Here is a 25,019-nt window from a genome sequence, read left to right as displayed (position 1 = left end):
TCACGGTTACAACTTATGCTCCCTTCAATTATGCGGATTCAAATTCCAGTTTACCACATTTTGTTTCATCATTTCAAGTTTAGTTCCTTCCCCTTCCCCACCTTTTGATTCTCACGGTTTCAGCTTCTTTTCTATTGTTTCACTCATGGTTTCATCTTCTTGCTCTACGGTTTCAGCTTCTGTTTTGGCTTCTAACGACAACCTTTCTATCTTCCTTCCTCTCCTCACTTCTATATAAATACTGATGTAACCTGGGTGGTTCAATTGAGGTATCCCTACATCTTTGTGCTCTATTCTTTTGCTTGATGGTTTTTTTTCGCCTTTCTACGTTTGTTTCTGCCTATTTCTTGCTATGGTGTGGATGGTTGTTACGTTACATTTACTTTCTAAATCATTTTTGTTAGGGTGTTGATTTTCTTACTGCTGTGTTATTTAATTGGAGCACTGCTTCTTTTGGGTACATTCATTCGGAGCTCTTTTGGGGATTTTCTAGGTTGGGTAAACCCAGAAATAGTGTGACAATCATGTAGCTATATTAAATCTGTCACCTTTTAGTTAATGAGACAAAAGCTCATCAAATGGCTGTCCTATGTATGGGTCAAATGGGGGAGTTTTTGTGTAGTGGCTTTGCTGATAAGAGTATTGATATATAGAGAAGAGATTGGGAGCTTGTAATGTTGACACTGTGGGTCCAATGAAAGAATTGGGAAGAGAGTTCAAGGAATCTTGAAGTTTTTGTACAGCTAAGTTCATCTCTCCAATTAATAAATCTATCTTGGGTGATTTGGTGAGAGTTTTCATTGTAATGACCGATTCTTTTAGGACCTCTGAAGAATTGGTGCTCAATACCATGCATACATCACTGAGATGTTTCTTTAGATAGTCTGGTGCCTGTGGCAAAGCAAAAATATTGGAATTAATTTTACAAGAAATTTAAGAAAACAAAGTATGATACATAAAACCAAAGTGTTTTACCTGAATTTCTGAGTTTATGCAATTGTTGGGAGCCTCAATGCAATAAGCACACTTACGCATTGATGTGCCAATCTTGAGGTATTGTTTCCATAGATGTCGAAAGTTTAATCTGCCATGTGCAAGTTCCCATCTTGCAAGATTGGCCTGTACAATTGAATTAGAAAATTTATCAAACTGAGTACTCAATGGTTATCTTATTGCTAGCGAATTGACCCAATGAAAGAATTGGGAAACCATGTTGAGTTCAAGCGTAAAAGCAGGGTTGTCAATGTAATAGTGTATGAAAATTGGGAAATGTCTTGATTTTTTTGGATGAAAATTAAAGTTCAAAACTAACCTATCTAGCCTTTTTTTTTTTTTTTTTTTTTTTTTTTTTTTTTTCCTGGGCTTACCAAGTAATATTTGTACAATCATTTGATGATTTTATGGCTATTTAATAAAATGATTTGATATATTCTTTTGTTTTGTTTAGTTGAGGATTACATGGTTTGGTAGATTGGAGTCTCACATATTCCCCAAATTTCAGGTGCTTTTTTAGATAGTATGTTACTCTACTATTTTCTCTGTTTGGTTAATGGGAAATTGTGAAAAAGGAAAAGGAGAATATTGGGCTTTTGGGGTTTTTAAGGTTATAAATCTATCTTGGATGATTTGGTGAGAGCTTTCATTGTAATGACCAATTCTTTTAGGACCTCTGAAGAATTGGTGCTCAATACCGTGCATACATCACTAAGATGTTTCTTTAGATAGTCTGGTGCCTATGGCCAAACAAAAATATTGGAATTAATGTTACAAGAAATTTAAGTAAACAAAGTATGATATATAAAACCAAAAAAGTATTTTACCTGAATTTTTAAGTTTATGTAACTATTGAGAGCCTCAATGCAATAAGCACACTTACGCATTGATGTGCCAATCTTGAGATATTGTTTCCATGGATGTCGAAAGTTGAATCTACCATGTGCAGGTTCCCATCTTGCAAGATTGGCCTGTACAATTGAATTAGAAAATTTAACAAACTGAGTACTCAATAGTTATCTTATTGCTAGCAAATTGACCCACTAGGATAGTTAACAGCCTACCATGACTTCTTCAGTTGCCTTAGAATTAAGCACACATTTGTAGCCTTGCATTCTCTTACTAGGATCTTCCTCATTGCCAAGCTTAGTTTTATCATCTTTGAAGTATTCGCCAACACATCCTGAATTTCAAGTTGACAAAGTGTTTTATGTATAATTTGGTTATGCTTGAATAAGGAAAATTAATTATATATTGAGTGTTCAATCAATGATCTTTGTTCATGCATACCATCCAGGGAGTCAGCAAGTTTTTCCAGGTTATGAACAATCAAATCGTGAAGCCCACTGCCAGCCCAAATGGGACAGAAGACCATGGTTATAAAAATGCATAAAGAGGTCCCAATGGCAATTGTTGACAATCTATGGTATGCCATCTCAAAAAATTTGTCCACTCGGTAGCCAGAAACTATAACTAAGCTGCCATAAATATTTGGAGTCAGAAACATTTGCATCACCTTTGTGATTGTGGGATTAGAGTTTTCATTTTGTTGTTTGTCTCCACTTCTATCAAGTGTTCTGTGTTAGTGTAGATTGGTACCCACGGTAATTGGATTAAAGTTTTTACTTTGTTGTCTATCAGCCCTATGTGGCCATATGTCTCCATCAAAGTCCCTCAAACGATGCCTTGAGCAGTAAACTATCCGTCTTAGTCATTTTTAGTCTTGAGATATATCCCAAATTATTTATTGAGTTGTTTGGAAAATTCTTTAGATCTTTTGTGGTATTTTTTCCTAATGGGCACGTCCTAAACTATTGTAGGTGCGATATTTTCCTCAAATTGAGAAGTTTTAATTAACTGCAACCTTTTTTTTAAATCTATGGCTCTTATGTAATGTCACAACTATTTAAGCACGATGAGCTAAGGAAAAAGAAATCAACATTGAGATCAATCTCTAGGACATTTTTCAACAACCATGCCGATGCCTTAGAACATAGTTAATTAATTATTTCCTGAATGTAGCCTTATATGCCTCATTAAGTTCAATAATTTAGTTGATTCTTTAAAAAAGTTTAGTAGTCTAGTCTTCTTGTGAGGTCCACTCTCTGAAATAATTGCTACCAAAGGCCAAACTTCAAAACATGGTTATTTACATAATACATTTCGAATTACAAAAAAACAAAATTGGTATTGCTTTGGGTTTTTTTTTTTTTTTTTTTTTTTTTTTTTTTTTTTTTTTTTTTTTTTTTTCATTCAAAAGGAAGGAATTGGAAAATCAACTGTGGAGCAATAAGTTATTTAATGAATTTTTGACCTAAATTCACATGCTTGATTAAAATTTCAGACTATTTAATTACACCATATACAAAGGGAGATCAAAATAGGCAGTGGAAGGTTTTAACACAAAGTGAAAGAGTAAAAACAAAGGTAGATTAAAAGCAAAAACGGAGGGAGATTAAAAAAAATGAGTTTGGTCTAAAAATCTATTTTAGTTTAAGTTTTTTGGTTGGGTCTTACCTTGTGATATTTTAATTTTTAATGGAACTGCATAAAGACAGGAATCTCCTAATAGTCTTAGAAAAATGGTCTTCATGATACTTGTGTGAACTTACTTACCAAGCAGGAAGACACTATAGATAGATGACATAAAATATTATATATTTTTTAGTGTTTGAGTGTGTATTTGTATGTGAATGTTTGTGTTCATTTATGAAAAAAAAAAAAAAAAAAAAAGGTCTTGGTGTTTAATGATGTGGACACCTGTCACCGTTTTGATTACTATTTTACCCACCAATTGCTCACAAGTTACCTGTTAATTTACATGTTTTTAAGCTAGATTGTTTCTTCAAGTATTTCTAACTTTTAATTATAAATAAAATGAAAAGGCTATGGTAAAATATTTTTTATATTTTTATTTGGTTATGTAGATTGTTCATATTTTCTACCAGTTAATTACGGAATATTTATTAAATTGCAAGTTCAACAACTATAAAATGAAAAGGCTATGCTAAAATATTTTTTATATTTTGTTTTAGTTGTGTAGGTTGTTCATATTTTCTACAAACTGATTACAGGTTATTTATTAAATTGCAAGTTCAATAGCTGGATTGTTTCGTAAAGTACGTCCAACTCTCAATTAATGAAAATGCTATTATAAAATTGAGATTATATTATCTTTTGGTGTGCTAAAATAATTTTTATATTATCTTTTGGTTTCTACCAAATTATAACAAATTATCTATTAAATTGCAAGTTCACAAAAGCTAGAATATATCTTCAGGTCTCTCTAAAATGAAATGCTTTGCTAAAATAGTCCTCATATTATTAGTAGGGTGTTCATATTATCCACCAGTTATTTGAAATGATCTTTACTATAATGACGGTTAGTAAATGATGGTTTGTAAGTACTATGGAGTCACATTAGTATCTAGGGTGTCTATCTTTTAATATGAAATTTTACTGAATTACATTCCCACGATACAAAAGAATATTGAACCCAGACAAGTTGAAAAAATGGGGGATTTTAAAAATAAAAAAAATTTCCAAATTCTTTAGAGCCACATGATATTCAAATTTTGAGATAACCGTCAGATGAGATTGTAAAATAATTCAATAAAAATTCCAAATTCTTTAGAACCACATGATATTCAGATTTTGAGATAACCGTTAGATGAGATTGTAATATGTTTAGAGATTAGATATTTTCTATTGAAAAAAATGACTGGTGCAAAAATATCAAATAATTTTTATTTATGTTTTGCAGCCACAATGCTTAATATTTTATTTATATTTTCGTTTTTAATGCAACTGCATAAAGGTAGGAATCTCCAAATAGTCTTAGAAAAATGCTCTTCATGCTACATGTGTGAACTTACATAACCTACCAGGAAGACACTATAAATAGATGACAGCAAAATGAATGCACCCCAAAAAAAGAAGGATAAAATATTTTTTATATTATCTTTTGGTTGTGTAGGTTGTTTATATTTTCTACCAGTTGATTATGGATTTTCTATTAAATTGCAAGTTCAAAAGTTGGATTGTTTTGTCAAATATGTCTAACTCTCAATTATAAATATAATGAAAAGGCTATGGTAAAATATTTTAATAATCTTTCGTTATGCTAAAATCATTTTTATATTATTTTTTGGTTGTGTAGGCTGTTCATATTGTCTACCAAATTATTGTGAATTATCTATCAAATTGCAAATTCAAAAGCTAAAAGTTTTCTTTAGGTATGTCTAAATGTCAGTTGTAAATAAAATGAAATGTTTTTCTAAAATTGTCCACATATTATTTTTGGTAGTGCAGGTTGTTCATATTATCCACCAGTTATTTGAAATTATTTTTCACCATAATGACAATTAGTAACTAATGGTTTGTAGGTACTATGAAGTTTTTTTATTATGCACGATTGAGAAGAAGGATGATTCTTGCGTCCAGGAGAAATCGCAACTATCCAACCAATATTCATGCTCCTGCAACTCAACGTATTTCTATTGACTTACAATTGAATAGGGGTACTATGTTGGATAGGCAAATGAATATGAGTTATTGGGCAGCTAATAGAAGTCATTTAGTAGATGCTAACTTCAACAATGTTGATGCTTTGAGAGGAGAGGTTTATGTAGAAAGAGGATTTGCTTCATTTATGATTATGTCACCTTCACATCATATTGTTGGTAGGTTTTTCATAAAGTTACATTTTTTTTATTATATATTATTAAGGTCTTCAATTTAATATATATATTTATATATATATATGTGTGTGTGTGTGTGTGTGTGTGTGTGTGTGTTATGGATTTACTTATATTTGAGGAGCACTAGACAGAGAAGACATGATTATAATAGTGAGACTGCGAACAAAAATTCTAATATCTATATACGCACTACTTTAAATGAAAATGGTGTTGTCACCACAAATGTATCTGAAGACTGAATTTCTCCTGGTAATAGTCACTTTAGTAATAACATATCAAACATAGAACGTCATACTGACATGCTGCATTTATATTCTTTAAAATATTGTTAGCATGCCAAATTATTATTATTTTATAATTTATAACAATGCATATATAGAAATTTAATTATTAGATTTTGCTAATGATTGTTTATTTAATAATATGTTTTGGGTGGATGAAATTACAACAAAATTTTTTCCTAATTGGTCCAATTAATCATTGTTAAGTTTTATTAATTTTCTTAGTTACATTTTTCGGTATTTTGGATTGTAGGCAGAAAAAATAAGGTTTAAGAAAGTTTGTTTAAAATTAAAAGAATAATTTCCAAAATTTTATATTCTTTTTAACGATTCACAAAATGTTATAAATAACATTTATTAAAAAATGAAAATTTTCGTTAACTTGCCTTTTGAATTTCTGAGAAAAATTGTATTGTTTTCATTTTGGTACAACTAAATTTATATTTATGATTGTTCCTATAATAAATAAAATAAGATTACGAAATGCATTAGTCTTTATTAAATTATTTTAAATTGTAAAAAAAAAATATAATAATAAAACCACCATAAAATAATTATCACGCGCAACGCGCGGGTCCGCGACTAGTTAAAGTATAAAGCCCATGTATACCTAATCCTAACTCTAAATTCCTATATATACCATACATAGAGTTCATTGTAAAACACACAATTGACCTATTCCAAAAAACAAAAGTATAACTTACAATTGGGAAGATAGTGAAGATGAAACCACCAAGGGCTTTTTTAGTTGCACATAAGTCGTTAGGTTGAATCATATAGTCCTTACATTCTCTCTCTTCTTTATAATGCTTTCAACTTCCGTTTCCAAGTCCTATATGTATCTTACAAAAGACAGACTTTACATTGAGATATTGTGAATATTGGTTTAACTAATGACTTCTGAACCATTTGACTATCCAATACCAACTTTTATATTAAGACATTCAATTAATTACCATATATGTTTAGGGAAATATATGTTGAGTCGAACTCAAAACCAGCAATTTATTCATTTTTTCTTCAGCCTCTTGCTAGTTTGGACATGTATTTGGGCCAAAATGGCCAAATACCACCAATTTCTGAAATTTTTTGTAAAAAAAACACTGTTTCGGAACTATATAGTGAAATACCACTTTTTATGGTACTCGAGTTTCTTAAACTCGAGTTCCTAGAAGTTTTGCCATTGTGGCACTACTGAGGTGGAAATTGGGCAATTAAAAAAAATTATGTGGTACTCGAGCATGGTAAACTCGAGTACCATGCAACACAATACTCGTGTATAGTAGGCTTGAGTACCATTATATAATAAATTGTTTTTTTTTTTTTCTAAGGTACTCGAGCTCACTAAGCCCGAGTACCTTGTAATTTTTTTTTTTTTGGGATTATCGACAAATAAACATAAACATAAAAATAAGTTGCTCTTTTACATTTTTATTTATTTAAATAGAAGCATTGCAAAATATAGAGATTTTAATTTCAAAATATGAATTTAATTTCTACATTAAGTAAAACTGTTCACTGTTTTCTTACAAAAATTTTTCACTGTTTTCTACATAAACTATTTCTAGCATTTTGCAAAAAATTATTTTTTGTTCAACATTATTTAAAAAATTGTTCACTCTCTTTTTTGCGTAAATTATTTTCTATTCACTATTTAAAAAATCGTTCACTGTTTTCTCATAAAACACTTAGTGAAATCGTTTTTTCTAAATCTAAACGCCAAATCTGAATGCTTTTTCATGTGTGAATTTCATAATAATCGAATCTATTTTTCTGCATTAATAAAATCTGTTTTTTGCATTGAGTAAAATTATTCACTGTTTTCTCATAAAAATAAAAATTGTTCAATGTTTTTTGCATAAATTATTTCTAGCATTCTGCATAAAATTATTTTCTATTTACCATTTAAAAAATCATTCACTGTTTTCTCAAAGATGATATCCTGCCCAAGGAGAAGTCAGAGGCTGAAAAAATACGAAGAAACCCTCCACGCTTCTAGTTGTCCGAGGACTACAAATTGTACAAGCGCTCCTACTCTGGGCCATATTTACTGTGTATTCACCTTGAAGCATTAGAATTATTGCTTGAGGAGCTGCACGAAGGGATCTGTGGGAGTCACATAGGAGGAAGGTCCCTGTCGCATCGAGCCATTACCCAGGGATATTAGTGGTTGGGGATGCAGAAGGAAGCCCTAGAATATGTTAAGAAAAGTGACCAGTGCCAAAGGTTTGCCCTAAATATTCATCAGCCAGGAGGGGTCCTCAACCCTTTGTCCAGTCTGTGGCCGTTCGCCCAGTGGGGCCTGGATATTGTAGGCCCTTTCCCCAAGGTAGCAGGAAATAAGAGATATCTGTTGGTCGGCACAGATTACTTCACCAAATGGGTCAAAGCCGAGCCATTGGCTAACATCAGAGATGTGGATGTTAAGAAATTCATTTGGAGAAACATTGTTACACGATTCGGGGTCCCACGTACCCTTATTTCAGATAATGGACTCCAATTTGACAGCAAAGCCTTCAAAAGATATTGTTGTGAACTGGGGATCACTAACAAGTACTCAACTCTAGCTTATCCTCAAGGAAATGGACAGGCTGAGGCCATCAACAAGGTCATAGTCAATGGGCTTAAGAAGAGATTGGATGACGCCAAGGGAAGGTGGGCAGAAGAGTTGCCACACGTCTTATGGACTTACCGAACTACACCACGACGGTCAACAGGGGAGACACCTTTTGCCATGACCTATGGGCTGAGGCTATTATCCCTCTAGAGGCAAACTTCCCAACGCTGAGGATGAGCTCCTTCACCCCAAGCAGTAATGATGAATTACTAGGGAAGAGCCTGGATCTGATCGATGAATGAAGAGAAAAGGCAGTGATCCAGTCAGCCTACTACCACCAGAAGCTTAGTAAGGATATGATGCCAATGTGAAGCTGAGACCACTAGCACCAGGGGACTTAGTATTGAGGAAAGTTTTGGGTGCTGCAAAGGAAAGCTAGGACCCAATTAGGAAGGACTGTACCGAATTACTTCAATAGCAGGGATAGGTGCATACTACTTAGAGGACTTAGATGAAAAGGTTGTACCTCGTCCATAGAATGTAAATAACCTGAGAAGGTATTATTATTAACAAAAGCATTTCTCTAATTCAAATTTTAAGTCCATTATGATTATATGTCTTGTATCTTGGGAACCATCTAAGTACTAGACAGAACCAAGGTTCTGCATGGTCCTTGGACTTAAACCTATGGGAAAACTAGTTACTCCAAGAAAAATCTAAGTATTAGGCAGAACCAAGCTGTTGCATGGTCTTCGAACTCAAACCTATGGGGAAACTAATTACTCCAAGAAAAATCTAAGTACTAGACAGAACCAAGGTCTTGCATGGTCCTCGGACTCAAACCTATGGGGAAACTAGTTACTTCAAGAAAAATCTAAGTACTAGACAGAACCAAGGTTTTACAAGGTTCCCGGACTCAAACTTATGGGGAAACTAGTTACTCCAAGAAAAATCTAAGTACTAGACAGAACCAAGGTCTTGCATGGTCCTCGGACTCAAACCTATGGGGAAACTAGTTACTCCAAGAAAAATCTAAGTACTAGACAGAACCAAGGTCTTGTGTGGTCCTCGGACTCAAACCTATGGGGAAACTAGTTACTTCAAGAAAAATTTAAGTACTAGACGGAACCAAGGTTTTGCATAGTCCTCGGACTCAAACCTATGGGGAAACTAGTTGCTCCAAGAAAAATCTAAGTACTAGACAGAACCAAGGTCCTGCATGGTCCTCAGACTCAAACCTATGGGGAAACTAGTTACTTCAAGAAAAATCTAAGTACTATACAGAACCAAGGTCTTGCGTAGTCTTCGGACTCAAACCTATGGGGAAACTAGTTACTTCAAGAAAAATTTAAGTACTAGACGGAACCAAGGTTTTGCATAGTCCTCGGACTCAAACCTATGGGGAAACTAGTTGCTCCAAGAAAAATCTAAGTACTAGACAGAACCAAGGTCCTGCATGGTCCTCAGACTCAAACCTATGGGGAAACTAGTTACTCCAAGAAAAATGTAAGTACTATACAGAACCAAGGTCTTGCGTAATCTTCGGACTCAAACCTATGGGGAAACTAATTACTTTCAGCAAGAGCTTAGGTGGCAGGTGGAACCTAAATGTTGGGCGGATCCTCGGACCACAACCTTTGAAGAAATTAGCAAGATCAAGCATTCATGCAAGTTGCGAATATAGCCTAAGTATAAACTCGGTACCTCGAATCACTTACTTGGTCCCCGCCCCCTAAAAATATGAGCAAATGCAAACTAAGGTGTCCCTTTAATGCCGGTGAGTTAGAATTTAAAGGTCTAATTTCAAATGTGATATGTACATAACCATTTTTACCCATTAGGATAACCAACTCATGAGACACAAGACTCACACTAATAACAATAAACACATAATGTAAAAAAAAAAGGGGGAATTTCATACATTTAATCTAAAAGTCTGATTACAATGATTTTCATACATTCCATACATTTCATAAAAAAGGGGAATTACCATACATTTCATAAAAATAAAAAAAAAATAAAAAAAGAAAAAAAAAAAAAAGAAAAGAAAAACTAAAACAAAAGCTAGCCGAGATGGCCTACTTCTTCAGCTTTATCTTAACCCCTTCCTTGGAAAGCTGAGTAGAAACGACCTCAGGACCCTTGGAGCCCTCACTCGGGGGAACGGTCTGGAGGGGCTGAACGGAGAGAGTTGGCTCCTCAGCATGAGTGGCCTGAGCATCAATTGTAGACTCTGTAGTCTTTTGGGGCGCTTCAGGGTTCAGGTTTTCATGTTGATAGTTTTTAGACCCCTTAAACAATTGATTTAACCTAGGTAATTAGCCAAGTTGTTACTTGGTCCGATTAAACAAGTTTAGGTTATCATAATAACAAAGATCAAATCATGCAAAGCAGTGGAAAATAAATAACACAAGATATGATCACCCAGGAAACCAAATCGGTAAAAACTTGGGGAGGATTTGACCTAGCTATCCTCAAGGTTGAATCCACTATCTTGAAAGAATCGAAGTTCATACAATAAGACTTATAAGCCCCCACGCTCGACTTCTTATTGCTACCAACCAGTAGAACTTACTGACACGACCATGTGCAAGCTCTGAATCCACGAACTCCTTCTTTCTTGGATTCACCACCAGATACAAGCACACTCGCTTGTGTTTTCTTTAAGTTTCAATGGCAGCAATTGAATTGATCATCAAGGTGTAGATAAATCTTCTCCTTGAAAAATCTAAGTTTGTGTAAAGGAAAACTCCTTTAGATCTCACAAGAGATTTACACAAACCGCAATTATGAGCAACCCTAAAACATAGCTAGGGTTTTCCTTTTATACTTAGGAAAAATAAGAAACCCTAAAAATGTTTTAAAACACTTAGGGCTGAGTTGGAAAAATCTACAGAAAATCATTCTGCTTGAGCTTCGATCGATCGATCTTGTCTTTCGATCGATCGAGCCAGTCTGAAAGGCATAATGCTTTCCTGCTTTAACTCGATTCCAACTTTACATAAATGCACAACTTTGAGCTAGACTTAAACACTTCTAAACACACTGTTTTGATCATGGTTTGCCAACAATACAAATTAGAGTTCTAAATACATAAATCCTAAGTCTTTAGAACCTAACACATGTGTTTCTGTCGCCCCAGGAAGCTCACCCTCCTCGGCTAGCTCATTAGGAACGATTAGGGCCAGAGCAGCTTCAGGCCGAGCAGTCTTAGCCTCCCCAGGAGCAACCTCAGCCTCGGAGCTAGCAGGGGCAGTTTCTCGGATGGCCGTAGGGCAGTATACATTCTCCACCTTCGACAGGTCAGATGAAGCCTCAACCCCAGCTTGTTGAAGGGCTTCATTCCAAACCTGGGAATAGTAGAGCTTGCATACTCCAGGTATTTGAGCCTTGAGAGTGGCCTGAGTCTCAGCCACTCCCAAGTCATAAACCTCCTCCTCGGTTTTCTCTTTAGAGCTCTCAGCCTCCGTCCTGGCGAATTTCGCCTCTGCCTTAGCCCTCAAGGCTTCATCCCGGGCCCACTCCACGACGTTCTTGGCCCCCTTTGCCTCGGCCAGTTTCTTCTTCAGATCAATGATTTGCTCCTTGGCAATCTTCAGCTGATCCTCAGTATCGAGTAGGCGCTTCGTCTGGCTTTCGACTTGCCTTTGAGCGCTAGCAAGGCTTGACTCAACGCTATCTCGGGCCCTTGTCATCTCCTTCAACTCCTTCCTTGCTTTTAAGAGATCGGCCTCAGAGTTTTTAAGGGTCCGAGTAGCATCCAAGCGCTTGTCATGCTCGAGCTCCAAGGTCCTGCTTTGCTCGTTAGTTGCCTCTTCTAGCCTATAAGTGGCTTGGACAGCCTGTCAATTGAAACAAGCACACGGTAAGTTGGAAACTAAGGAACGAAAATCAACGGAGTCATAAGTGTTAGAAATCTTACCATGCCCAAATACCTCTTAATGCTGAGAAAGACCTCCTGCCTCCTCAAATTCCCCAACTCGGCCATATCGGCGGGAAGTAGCAGGGGCCTCTCCAATGCATTGGCCACATAGGTGCCTTCACCCCCTCGGAAGCCCCAAAGGGAGGCGTTGTCCATCAAAGGCTCCCCGTAGAGCATTGGGGCAAGAAGCTAGGCCTGGGGCTCAGACTGGGGGGTGACCTCTTTTTCTTGGCCCTGGTGCTCGATTTTTAACTGTTTTGAAGCTTGTATGGCTTCGTCTTCTTCCCGAGAGGAGCGAGATTTCCCCCCATCCATGGGCTCCTTGCCCTTGGAAGCCCTCTTCCTTTTTGGATCGGGGGGCTTGGGTCGAGGAGGCAAAGTCGACTAGGAAGGAGGAGGAAGTCTAGACCGAGGAGATGATGGCTGCGACTGGGTGGAAGATGACCTGGTTTGAGTAGGCTGAGGCTGGGGTGGAGGAGGAGGAAGTTTGGATTGTGACTTCCCCGGTTGGCCCTCAATTAGGTCGAGCAAACTGGTTGGAGGTTTCCTCTTAAAACCCATTTCGGCCTGAGAAGAAGTCTTCACTGGTAGGAGATCCGCTTCGGTCAAATTGGGGTCACCCAAGTCACCAGTGGGATCCTTGGATAGACTAACTTGGTTAAATACACCAAATTCATCCTTGGATGGACCCACATCACCCTCGGCCTCCACTGCTTGATTGGATGAAGAAGGGCCTACCAACGGGACGCCTTCGGGGATAGGAGATCCTTCAGGAAGCAAGAACCCATGTTCCGCTACTGTGATTCTATGAAGTCAAGGATCTTTAGCTCTGATCACGTACTTTGGAGCCGCAATAGATTTCTGGATGGGATCGTACCTGAGAATCTTGTGAGCGGCCCTGACTTGGTTGTCAGCTTTGTTCACAAAGACCTCCACCTTAAAGATGGCTTCCAAATCTTCCCGGTTGACTAAGTGAAAGTGTCGTTCAAAGGTGTGCGGATCTGCCAAAAAAGAAAGCCTATTCATATTAGCGACTGAACAATGCAAACTATGACAACACAAAAAATTAACCCTCTCCCACTCTGAATACCCCACCTGGTTCCCCCTCCTTTGTCGAACAAGGAAGGCCGTCATGCCATTCCCCAGACACGATGAGAAAGTCCTTATTTAACCCCTTGGTGGACTCGAGGAGGCACTAAATAAGCCGAACCTTATTGGCCCTCGTCTTCATATAATAGGATTTACCCCTTAGGTGTTAAAGGTTATAGCACCAGTTTACATCGTGATGGGTTAACCTCAACCCCATTTTCTCATTTAAGGCGTCCACACAACCCAGGATCCTAAACACGTTGGTGGCGCACTGGGTGGGAGCTAATCGGAAATGCCTAAGGTAGTCCCTCATCACCAGCCCCATAGGGATTCTCACACCACCTTCTATAAAGGCGATTATGGGGATCGCTACTTCACCCTCTTGCCTCCTAAAATGCCGTGCCCCTTCTTCACAATATCTCAAACCTACATTACGAGGTATCCTATAATCGGCGATGAATTTTTCCATCGCCTCTTCGGACTCAACCAACCTTTTTAACTTACCCATCCCTCGAAACGACTAAAAGACTCAAGGAAGGACGAAAGAAAGAGAGGAGTTAGAGAGAAATGAAAACTTACAGAAATGAGGAAAAACTCCTCAGACAGGCTTTTTATGCTGAAAAGAGACATGAGTTTGGCTGGAGATTTGACTGAACTTAGGATATGTGTGCAAGAACTCTTGAGTGCAAAAGTAAAGAGAGAAATCGGTTCAAATGGGTATTTATATCTCCAATTAAAAATAACCGTGCTAGTTTTCTCACCCATAAAGTTAGAGAAATCTCCATCGTTAGATTACCATCACACCGTTGAACGTGGGGAGCACAGAGCCGCCAAAATTTAATGAGGGCGCGCCTCGTATACCGAAGCACCAGGAGCGTGCCTTGGACAAGCGAAAAGGCTCTAGCACTGATGGAGGACAAGACTTGGCAAGCCATGATAAAGGCTCGAGAACACCAAAATCCTCCTCTCTGTCCGAGGAGCCGGACAGTAGGATTTTGAGGGGTTATTATGGGGTCAAAGAATTTGACAACCCCGACCCACTTTATACTAAGCCCAAGGCCCACGCTGAGGAGGAAGAAATGGCTGAGGATGAATTAAGAAAGCCCAAATGGCCTAGAAACATCGCCGAGGACAATCCTGTTCTCGGCCAACCCAGATCCTAGAAGGGAAGAACGACACGCCATCGACGACAACCTCCCAGAGCGTCCCAAGAAAAAGGATAAGTACCGTAGGGCAGCCGTGGGAGCATGGTGTAGGAACAGTTCAAGGAGAAACTATCACCTCCGCATTAAATACCCACAACTAACGTCCTGGCCGCATTAATGAGGAAATGACCCCTAAACAGTGCGGTCTTGGTTGCTGCAACTCACAGAAGGTTTGGAAAGTTGGCTGATGGGACAAGCACTCGAGTAGTGACTTGCATGATCAACAGATGGAAGACCAAGATCGATTGTAAGGGGATATATAATGCGAGAAATCCTCCAAAAAAGCGGGATCAGGAGGGAGAAGGAGAATACAACAGCAATTTGCATGATCTGAGAAACCTTTGTAACCAAGCACTAAAGAAAGAATAAGAACAATAATTTCCTCGGAAGAAAGGCCCGAGGACAGAATTTTATACTCTAGCCTACGTCCTTGTTATTCAACCTACTCATAACTATGTCTAGTTGCTGTAACCCTCACTAAGGCCTAATTCTTAAACCCATTCTCTATAAATTTATTGTATTGGGCTAGTTGGGCTTGAGTCCACACATCTAACAATAGAAGTGCTCAAACTCAGTCCCTATAATATATATATATATATATATATATATATATATAGAGTTGGGTTCAAGTTACACCAGGTGTAACTCTAAGCAATGTTACACCACTCATTATTTTTTAATTAGATACAAATTTTGAGAAATCAACCGTTGGATTACATTATCTTTGTATAGAATAGTAAATAGCATCTGATTAGCATAAAAATTGGCATATATATTAAAAACATATAAAACATGTAATTCAGCGGTGAGATTTTCAAAATGTGAATTTAATAACAAGTTATTAAGTGGTGTGACATTATTTAGAGTTACACTAAGTGTAACTTGAACCCAACTCATACATATATATTTATATAGTTCCATATAAAAATTTAATAATAATAAATTTCTATTAATAACAACCATAATTTTCAAATTTCATATTTAGACCAAAAATCAAAGAGAGATAACAATTATATTATGTTAAGCATTTTCATGCACTGCATAGATTATAAACTAGTCTATATATATATATATATATATATATATATAAAACCGAAGCTTTTGAAGCTTCCACAATTTTCCACGTCAGCACAATTTAAAAAAAAAAAAAAACGTAATAAAACTTTTCTAAAACACGATGTAACCCTATGCTCTGCCTTTCCCTTTCATGATGCTCTCTGCCTTCTCTTCCTCCAAAATGCAGATCCACAGCCAAACCCAATATAGCTTTCTCCTTCCTCTAAAACGCAGATTCATAGCCAAACCCAATATAGCTCTCTACCGTTCCCCCACCACTCATCTGTCCTGATTGACCTTTCTGCTTCCTTTCATTCCCATCTTCCTTTATACCACAAGCCCAATACAAACCAAAACCATCCACATCTTCTAAGAGGGGGAAAAAGAAACTAAAATTTCAGCATTTTGGCTGAAATACACTTTTCGGGCCAAAATAAAAAGCTAGCCTTATTTGCTGATTTGCTTGATTCCGTGTACTTGATCTAAGTTGATCATGGGGAATGAGTAGGTCTGATTGTTATGAGGTACTCAACACTATTGTGATTTGGTGAGAAGGTTAGAGTTCTGGCTAAAGACTCCAAAATAAAGGAAGGTGAGAAAAGATGAGGAGAGAGTTTGAAAAGGTTCTGTGATAATGAAAAAGTAAAAATAAGAAAGGAAGAAGGGTAGTGACTGAGGATATATGGGGCGGTGAGTCACGTGCTTGGGAATGATGAATTTTTGAAAAGTTTCCAGGAAAGTTGCATGTTTTACAAATACCCTTTTATGCTTGCTTATTCACAATAATAGCATATTTAATTTTGAACGTTCCTTCATTAGAATTTTATATATAATCATTTTTTAAACTTTTTTTTTTTTGAAGAAATCAATTTAAAAACTTTAGCTTAATAATAATAAAAAATAGTAATTTTATTATATATATATATATATATTTAAATATATACTTGGTGCGTAACCTGGTGCGTTATCCTGAAATAGTGCACCAACACACACCGATACCAAAATATTCCATTCCAGTAGCTAATTCTGAACAACCTGTAAAACGGAATTTAAAACTTTGGTGGAAATAGTGTGACTGTATAATATAATCGAAGCCTTTGACTATTTGTTGATTTCTCTAGAATTTTCACCTTAACCCCAAAAACTTCATAGATTGGTGAATTGAAAAAGAATATAAAAAAATATAAAAAATAAAAAAATAAAAAAATAAAACCTTTTGTGACAACTTAATCATAGTTGTGTGTTTACTGTGGTGTCTAAGGGTGGAAATAGAGTGACTATAATTAACCAAGTTATGCAAAATTTCAATCCAAAGATTGATGAAAATTTTAAAATTATAGATAAACACTTGAATTGAAATTAAGTTGAAATAGATCCAGTATGTAATAGCCATCAATTGAGGCTACTACACAAGGGTTTTTTTTATTTTTTTATTTTTTTAAAAACTCATAGTAGCTCACAAGTTTGAGTTGTTTCATTATTGCTCCTATATACTCTCAATATGTCATTGAATGGAAATAGCATTGTTATTTGTTCACTTTCTTCTAAGATTGCTTTCATGAATTTAATAGTTTTTCTATTTTCTTAACTTTATTTTTTTTCAAAAAATATTCCTATTTTGTAGAATTTATTTTGAAGTTAGATCAAGAGTTCTATATTAAACATATTAAAGTTCAGGTGTGTTATCAATACTATATTAATTTATAATTATATTTTTATGATCTATAAGTTTATTTTTAAGGCTATTTGGCACTGTCAACAACATTGTATTAATGATAATTTAAATTCTTCTTTCATTGTTGGATTTTTTTTTTCATAGTCAATAGGTTTTCTGTGCATCGCACGGGTTAGCGACTAGTTATTTTTTAAACTATTGTCTTAGCAATATTTTATTGGATTAGAATAATTTTGTAATTACTTATAAGGAAATAAATATGTCTCTTACCTTGTATATGGTTATCCCTATGTCGAATTGCTGAGCGGCGTATCTAGAAACAGGTTGTATGGGAGAACCAAGGGGAAATTTGTGGCTTACTTGCACGAAACCAGGACATTGAAGATTGTAGCAACCCCTTCTTTTGTAACCATCGCTCTTAATTATAAGGATAGGAATAATTTAGTTAAAGAAACACTTAGCACGAAATATTTTGGAAGGGAATAAGCAAGTTAACTTACAGTCCAACATATGAAAAACCTTGTTTTTCTGTCAGGTGAATTAACCTGCAACCATGAGATGACATGTTTATCAATTTACTCATATACCTTAAATTTTTATATTCAAAATTATATCAATTATCTTGGGTACATTTGAAGAACACAAGTTACTAATCGTATCAAAGTTTTTGGTTTTAATTCTCTCAAAATATAATTTTTTGGTTTTAAAATTTCCTTAGTGGGCCAATACTGAAACAAACTCACTTGTCATTTGAGCCTACAACCTTCTCTTGTAACCATGAAGGAATCGTCCCCATTTTTTTTAATTTCACATGCTATATCTAACCTCTTTTAAATAATAGTTAAACTCTTAGGTGCTATATATTAGAACAGTTACTCATTATGCCTCTTATTTAATATATTTTAATTTATTAATATTTAATAATTGTAAAGAGAACTTTATCTTTAGAAACTTACCCTCCATCCAGATTCAACAGTGTTTAATTTATCATCGGGACCTGTTGCAACCCATATTTGAGAAATACTGAAGTCACCCTTATAAACGGACAAAATGAGCTTCTGCCATTTTTGGGCAAATTAATTAGTCTTTTGTCCTTATTCCTAAACTAAATAGGGAAATGAATCTCTTTTAAAAATTGAGTTTCTCAAAATCGAGTTAAAAAAAAAAAATTCTGGAACCCTATATTGACGTTTTTAAGGACCTATAGTGACATTTTAAGAACCTATAGTGACTTTTTGTAACTTGATATCCATGAAATCGAGTTATAAACAATTTTTGATATCCATAAAATCGAGTTATAGGCAATAAAATTGTTTATAACTCAATTTCATGGATATCAAGTTACAAAAAGCCACTATGGGTCTTTATAAACGTCACTATAGGTCTTTGAAAACGTCACTATAGGGTTTAAATCGATTTTGAAAAACTCGATTTTCAAAAGAGAGATATTTCTCTATTTAATTTGGGAAGAAGGGCAAAAAACTAATTAATTTGCCCGAAAAGGGCAGAAACCCATTTTGTCCCTTATAAACAACAGGGTTCCATACGTTTAATCTTGCACGTCCTCCATAGAATATACCATCCTCAATATCAACAGTGGCATGCTAATTCAAAATATTATTCATATATGTCAGAAAAAAATTTCAATTTATAAATGAAATTGATTACATTCGAGTGTAATAAATTAAAACATTAAAAAAAATACAATGTGACATTATTATATATGTAAAAATATAATTTCATTTGATAAAATTAATGAATATATATACCTCATGATGAGGGACATCATCGATGCTTTGATTAAGCTGTGGTATCCATTTGACACCACGACCGCGAGGGTGTTCATCTTGTTGTCCTCGTCTTATGGGGATTGTTCCTTTTGGGCATTGTCCACTTTTACGCCAATCTTGAAACAACTCTGCTTGAGAGGAATTCATTTTCACACCACGAGGAATTGAGCTGGGTTTCGTCTGTTTAACCAAATTCAGATTACTGGTTTTAATCTTCAGTAATTGTAATGAAAAGCTAAAGCAAAGAAATCTTATGAGTTATGCTTAGGACCAAGGACGTTGCATTGTTGAGTTTTAATCCTTAGTAGTAGTACTTCTCTTCAGCTTTGCTTTTTTTTTTCTTTTTTCTTTTTTCTTTATATATATATATATATATATATTTTTTTTTTTTTTTCTAATAATCAAACCCTCATAACTTTTTGTTTTATTTTATTTTGGAATATATGAAAAAAAGAAAAAAAAGAAAACCGATCCTCCAAAAAAGGAGAACTATAAAATTTATATTCTTCTTTTTTCATGAAATCGAAGACCATTAATTTAAAGTTGAAATGACCCTCCCAAAAAGAACTGATGATGCCGTAAATATCATTAGTGAACTACACGTCCTTCGCACACTCGTAACAATACCTGCATAGAAAAGAGAGAAGACCTAACAGAGAGCACTGGTGTGGTGCCGGCTGAATACCCTCCGAAAGTCAAGTTAGAACTATTCTCACAACTCTAGAGTGCTAGAGAAGGGTCAATTATGTGTACCTTGGTTTGTGAGGGTATTGGAGCTTTTATAGTAACATAATGTTGACATCTCTTTCTTGGTGTAGAAGTCCTTTCCTTATAGGAATCCACTTGAATAATTCCTAGTGTGGTGGACAAGATTTTTCCTTGTAGAGAATATCTTCATTAATGCATATCTTCCGGAATCCTCTTTATACTAGGATTCCACTTACCTCGGGATTTTATGGTGGTTTAGTGTGTGTCGCAAGTATTCCACATCAAGGATTCCTGTCTACCATGTGGGTGCTTGGCCCATTTGTAACAGACCTTTGCACAAGTTGGACTCGCCCTTTATCGGCCCATAGACATGGATCCGTCAGCCTAGATTTTTGCCCTCTTCAGTTGCCCCCTTCACCCCATAGGTCTGTCATCCTTTGAGTAGAAGGACCCATAGGGTGAAGGTTTAACACTACGGGAATGACGGTTCAAAGGCCTGTGGGTCGACGAATGCCGTGAACTGCACTTTCCCCTGACAAGTTGTTTGGAAGCCATTTATGACGCATGACACATGTTGCTCTTTGATTGGATTTTATCTCGGATCGAAGCGGCGCTTCGTCTTCCGTGCACCTCCCCTATAAATATCACACTCTTCCTTTCTCATTTCTCCATTTTCTATTGAAACACACTGTCAGAGCACATCCATCATCCTTGTCAAAGACCACTCCGTTCAGTAGCTGTATCCGTCATCATCACACTTCCTTCGTTCACTCACCTAATTGGTAAGTACTCCCTTCCTCTTTCTTCACAAGTCTTTCTTTCCTTTGGATACTCTTCATTTTCCTAGACTTTATACACCAGTCATCCACTCTAGACCCGTCATAGTCTTAGGTTTTGTCATCACGTGTAGGCAATGTCTAGTGTGTCAAGTAACTAGTCAGTTGTCCATGACGGGGCGGATTACGAGGAAGTATTCCCGTCCGGTCACAAAGAACAAGATAGTCCGAGCGAAGAGAGAAGTTTGTTCACCTCTTCCTCGTCCTCAACAAATGAGGATATGGAGATGGCCATCCCAAAGGAAGTTTCTGATGATGGTGAGGAACAACCAATAAAGTCTGTCGTAGGTGCTGATGGACTTAGGGAGTTCATTATGCTACCGGAGTGGACGGTGAATAATTTTAGGTCCACCATCAAGGAGAAACACTTCAACACTCTTAGGGCCAATTTCCAAATTCCGAATAACATCCCAATTCGTCTACCCTACATGTCAGAGAGATGCTATTATGAAGGGGTAGAGGGTGTCAAGGTGTACGAACAGATGCTGAAGGCGGGACTTAGGTTTCCACTAAGTTCCCTTCACCGTGAGCTTCTCAAACATTTGGATTTGTTTGTCAACCAAGTATCCCCAAATGCCTGGAGGGTCTTCATTGCAATGGAGGTCTTATATGGTGCCATGACGAACGGTGCTAGGAGGCTGATGGTGTGGGAATTCCTTCACTGCTACCATCTAGATAAGATTGACAAATCAAGGGGAATGTATAGTTTTGCGGCTAGGAGTCTGAATGGCATCACCTTGTAGCAGAGTAGTCCCTGGCTGGTGACAAAAGAGGTCTTCTCTTGATCAGTTTCTTCCATCTTAATCTGGTTATAGCCCGAGAAAGCATCCATGAAGCTCAAGACCTGGTGTCTTGCGGTTGAGTCTACCAAAGTATCTATCCGAGGGAGTGGATAGCTGTCTTTGGGGCAAGCCTTATTGAGGTCTGTGAAGTCTACGTACCTCCTCCATTTTCCATTGGCCTTTTTTTAACCATGATGACGTTTGCCAACCAATCGGGGTAGTACACTTCTTGGATGAAATTTGCCTCAAGTAACTTTCGTACTTCCTCGACAATGGCTTTGTCCCACTCCTGAGAGAATACTCGTTTCTTCTGCCGAATTGGGGAAAATGAGGGTGATACATTCAGCTTGTGAACCATGATGGAAGGGTCTATCCCTGGCATGTCCTCGTGACTCCAGGCGAACATGTCTTGATTGTCTCTTAGGAATGCCATGAGCTCTTGGCGCATCGGCCAACTTACCAATGTACCCACTCTAGTCGTCCGTTATGGCCTTAAGTCATCAAGGATTACTTCTTCTAAGTCTTCAACTGGCTCCGCTACTGTCCGTTGTTCTCCTATGCACATTGTTTGCTGATGATCGTCCATCTCTAGCATAGCTATATAGCATTCTCGTGCTGCGCATAGTTCCCCTACTCCATAATCCATTGGGAACTTGATTATTAAATGGTAGGTTGAAGTTACAACCTTCCATGAGTTGTGGGTGGGTCATCCGAGAATGGCATTGTAAGCGGACGAACAGTCAACCACTAGGAATGTTACTTCCTTAGTGATTTGCTGGGGGTAATTACCCATCGTTACTGACAACGTGACGGTATCAATGGGGAACACTCTCGTCCCTCTGAAACCAACTAGAGGGGCATTAACCGGGACTAATTGTTCTCTATCATTCTTCATCTGCTGAAAAGCTGGGTAATATAGGATGTCTGCCGAACTGCTGTTGTCGACCAGAACTCGGTTCATATTGTAGTCTCCTACTCTTAGGCTGACAACAAGCGCGTCATCATATTGGTGGTGCAGCCTTCGAGCATCTTCTTCTAAAAATTCGATGATGGAGTTGTCGATCCGTGCCTTCTTGGGTATAGTGCCCGTAAGCTAGACATTTTGGACCATTCTCAGGTAGGTCTACTTGGCTTTTTTGGATGACCCAGAGGTTGTCGTGCCCCCTACGATCATCCTTATGTCTCTAATGGGCGGCCTTGGGCGCTCATTCTCTCGTCGCAGGGCCTACTTTTGGGGTGGATTCGTTCATTCCTTGCTAATGAACCTTTGTAGCTTCCCCTGTCTTATAAGGGCCTCTATCTGCTGTTTTAGATTGTAGCAGTCAACTTTGTTGTGCCCGTGATCTTGATGGAAGCGGCAGTACTTGTCTCTTGGCCTCTTGCTGGGATCTCCCTTTAACTTGCCGGGGAATGTCAAGGTTCCTTCGTCTTTGATCTGCATCAAGACCTGATCTATTGAGGCAGTTAACGGGGTGAAGCTTATGAATCTCCCATTGGGGGGTTTGCAGCGTCTATCATCCTACTATTCTCTGGTCCTAGCCACCTTGCGCCCCCTATCCTGCCGTGTGTCCTCTTGTCTTTCCCTTTCTCTGGGCTTATCCTTGTGGGCCAGTAGTATGTCTTCCACATTCATATACTTGGTGGCCCTGTAAAGCACGTCCGACATAGTCTTTGGATCGTTCTTGTATAAAGAAAATAGGAACTTTCCCTTTCGTAACCCATTGGTGAATGCTGCCACGAGTATTTTTTCATCCACCTTGTCAATTGAGAGGGCCTCCTTGTTGAAACGAGTTATGTAGGACCTCATCGTCTCGTCCTCCCACTACTTAATGTTCATCAGACATGCAGTTGACTTCTTGTATCTATGCCCACCAATGAAGTGCATAGTGAACTGAGCGCTTAACTCCTTGAAAGTACTGATAGAGCCAGGTGTTAACCGACTGAACCAAATTCTCACAGCACCCTTCAGCGTTGTAGGGAAGGCCTTACACATGATTTTGTCTGCAACTCCTTGAAGATTCATCAAGGTCTTGAAGGTCTCCAGGTGATCTAAAGGATCCTTGACTCCGTTGTAGCTGTCTATATGTGGCATGTAGAATTTATGTGGTAGAGGGAAGCAATTGACGGAAGCAGTAAATGGTGAGTCTGTCCGGTTGACTAGGTCGTCAAGATTGCTAGATACTCGTCCCTTGAGTGCATTCATCATAACTTCCATCTGCTCCTTCATTGCCTGCATCTCCGCGACAATAGGTGGAGCCATATCCATGAGGGTTGAAAGGTTTATGTTTTGTCACTTCGGTTTGCTTGGGGCGTTACTACCCTCCAGTCTCTCCTGGTTCCTGCGATCGGCACTGGCACCTTCTTGATCTTCTTCTTGGTTTCCCATCGCCGCATTCTTCTGTTGCAGCTGTTCCTCTAGGGTCTGGTTTTGTTTGGTGAGGCACTCCACTGCCACTGTGAGGGTTAGGACCTGTCTCTCCAGGGTAGTAGGTTGTGGCTCGCCTTCCTGAACATTGTTGGTGGTTGCTATCGAGCGTGTAAGTACCATGCAGCCCTTTTGTCCGGGTAGCGTTTGTATGGCCTACAAGTCACAGTTGCGATGTTCCTACAGACGGCGCCAACTAATGATGCCATAAATATCACCAGTGAGCTACACGTCCTTCGCACACTCGTAACGATACCTGCATAGAAAAGAAAGAAGACTTAACAGAGAGCATCGGTGTGGTGCTGGCCGAATACCCTCCGAAAGTTAAGTTAGAACTATTCTCACAACTCTAGAGTGCTAGAGAATGGTCAATTATGCATGCCTCGATTTGTGAGGATATTGGGGCTTTTATAGTAGCAGAAGGTTGACATCTCTTTCTTGGTGTAGAAGTACTTTCCTTATAGGAATCCTCTTGAATAATTCCTAGCGTGGTGGACAAGATTTTTCCTTGTAGAGAAGATCTTTATTAATGCGTATCTTCCGGAATCCTCTTTATGCTAGGATTCCACTTGCCTCGGGATTTTATGGTGGTTTAGTGTGTGTCGCAAGTATTCCCCATCAAGGATTCCTGTTTGCCACGTTGGTGCTTGGCCCATTCATAACAGACCTTTGCATAAGTTGGGCTCGCCCTCTTAGATATGGATCCGTCAGGCCCATTTCAAGGAGTTCGTCAGCCTAGATTTTTGCCCTCTTCAAGAACTATAACACTATGAATTATAGGTGATGTGTAATTGAACAATAATAAGGAAACGAAATTACTTAAAATAAAAAAACAACTAATTATATATAAAACAACTAAATTAAAAATCAAATAAAGAAACTTGTATAGTGTGATTTTTGAGAATTGGATGATCAAAAGCAGGCTCTCGATAAATATCAACACAATCAATTATATCACCATCTTCACCCTATAAAGATTCACTAAACCTTAATCAAGCAT

The 25,019-nt window shown here is 37.4% G+C and overlaps 2 protein-coding genes across 2 annotated transcripts; both read right to left on the bottom strand.

Annotated features, from left to right (window-relative positions):
• Positions 1-555: 555 nt before the first annotated feature.
• Positions 556-2,368, bottom strand: LOC115990085 (aluminum-activated malate transporter 10-like). Its single transcript, XM_031113949.1, has 6 exons — positions 2,284-2,368; positions 2,058-2,176; positions 1,821-1,964; positions 1,668-1,733; positions 976-1,119; positions 556-891 (listed from the first exon to the last, which is right to left on the bottom strand). The coding sequence occupies exons 1-6, from the start codon at positions 2,366-2,368 to the stop codon at positions 556-558; spliced, it is 894 nt and encodes a 297-aa protein (XP_030969809.1).
• Positions 2,369-16,026: 13,658 nt separating this feature from the next.
• Positions 16,027-19,415, bottom strand: LOC115990084. Its single transcript, XM_031113948.1, has 6 exons — positions 19,248-19,415; positions 19,026-19,082; positions 18,435-18,536; positions 17,979-18,023; positions 17,749-17,895; positions 16,027-16,128 (listed from the first exon to the last, which is right to left on the bottom strand). Exons 1-6 carry the CDS (start codon positions 19,413-19,415, stop codon positions 16,027-16,029), a joined length of 621 nt encoding a protein of 206 aa, XP_030969808.1.
• Positions 19,416-25,019: the final 5,604 nt, after the last annotated feature.

The sequence above is a fragment of the Quercus lobata genome, chromosome 5, assembly GCF_001633185.2.
Source record: "Quercus lobata isolate SW786 chromosome 5, ValleyOak3.0 Primary Assembly, whole genome shotgun sequence".
Classification (NCBI taxonomy): domain Eukaryota; kingdom Viridiplantae; phylum Streptophyta; class Magnoliopsida; order Fagales; family Fagaceae; genus Quercus; species Quercus lobata.
The sequence above is the reverse complement of the archived record's forward strand: the minus strand, read 5'-3'. Positions and strand labels throughout refer to the sequence as shown.

Coding starts and splice junctions, on each gene's coding strand:
- LOC115990085 (XM_031113949.1), bottom strand. CDS start 2,368: ATGGTCTTCTGTCCCATTTGGGCTGGCAGTGGGCTTCACGATTTGATT. Junction 1,734..1,820: donor ACATAAACTTAAAAATTCAG/GTAAAATACTTT, acceptor GTTTGGCCATAG/GCACCAGACTATCTAAAGAA. Junction 892..975: donor GCATAAACTCAGAAATTCAG/GTAAAACACTTT, acceptor GCTTTGCCACAG/GCACCAGACTATCTAAAGAA.
- LOC115990084 (XM_031113948.1), bottom strand. CDS start 19,415: ATGAATTCCTCTCAAGCAGAGTTGTTTCAAGATTGGCGTAAAAGTGGA. Junction 19,083..19,247: donor ATGATGTCCCTCATCATGAG/GTATATATATTC, acceptor ATTTTGAATTAG/CATGCCACTGTTGATATTGA. Junction 16,129..17,748: donor TAGGGATAACCATATACAAG/GTAAGAGACATA, acceptor TGTGGTATAAAG/GAAGATGGGAATGAAAGGAA.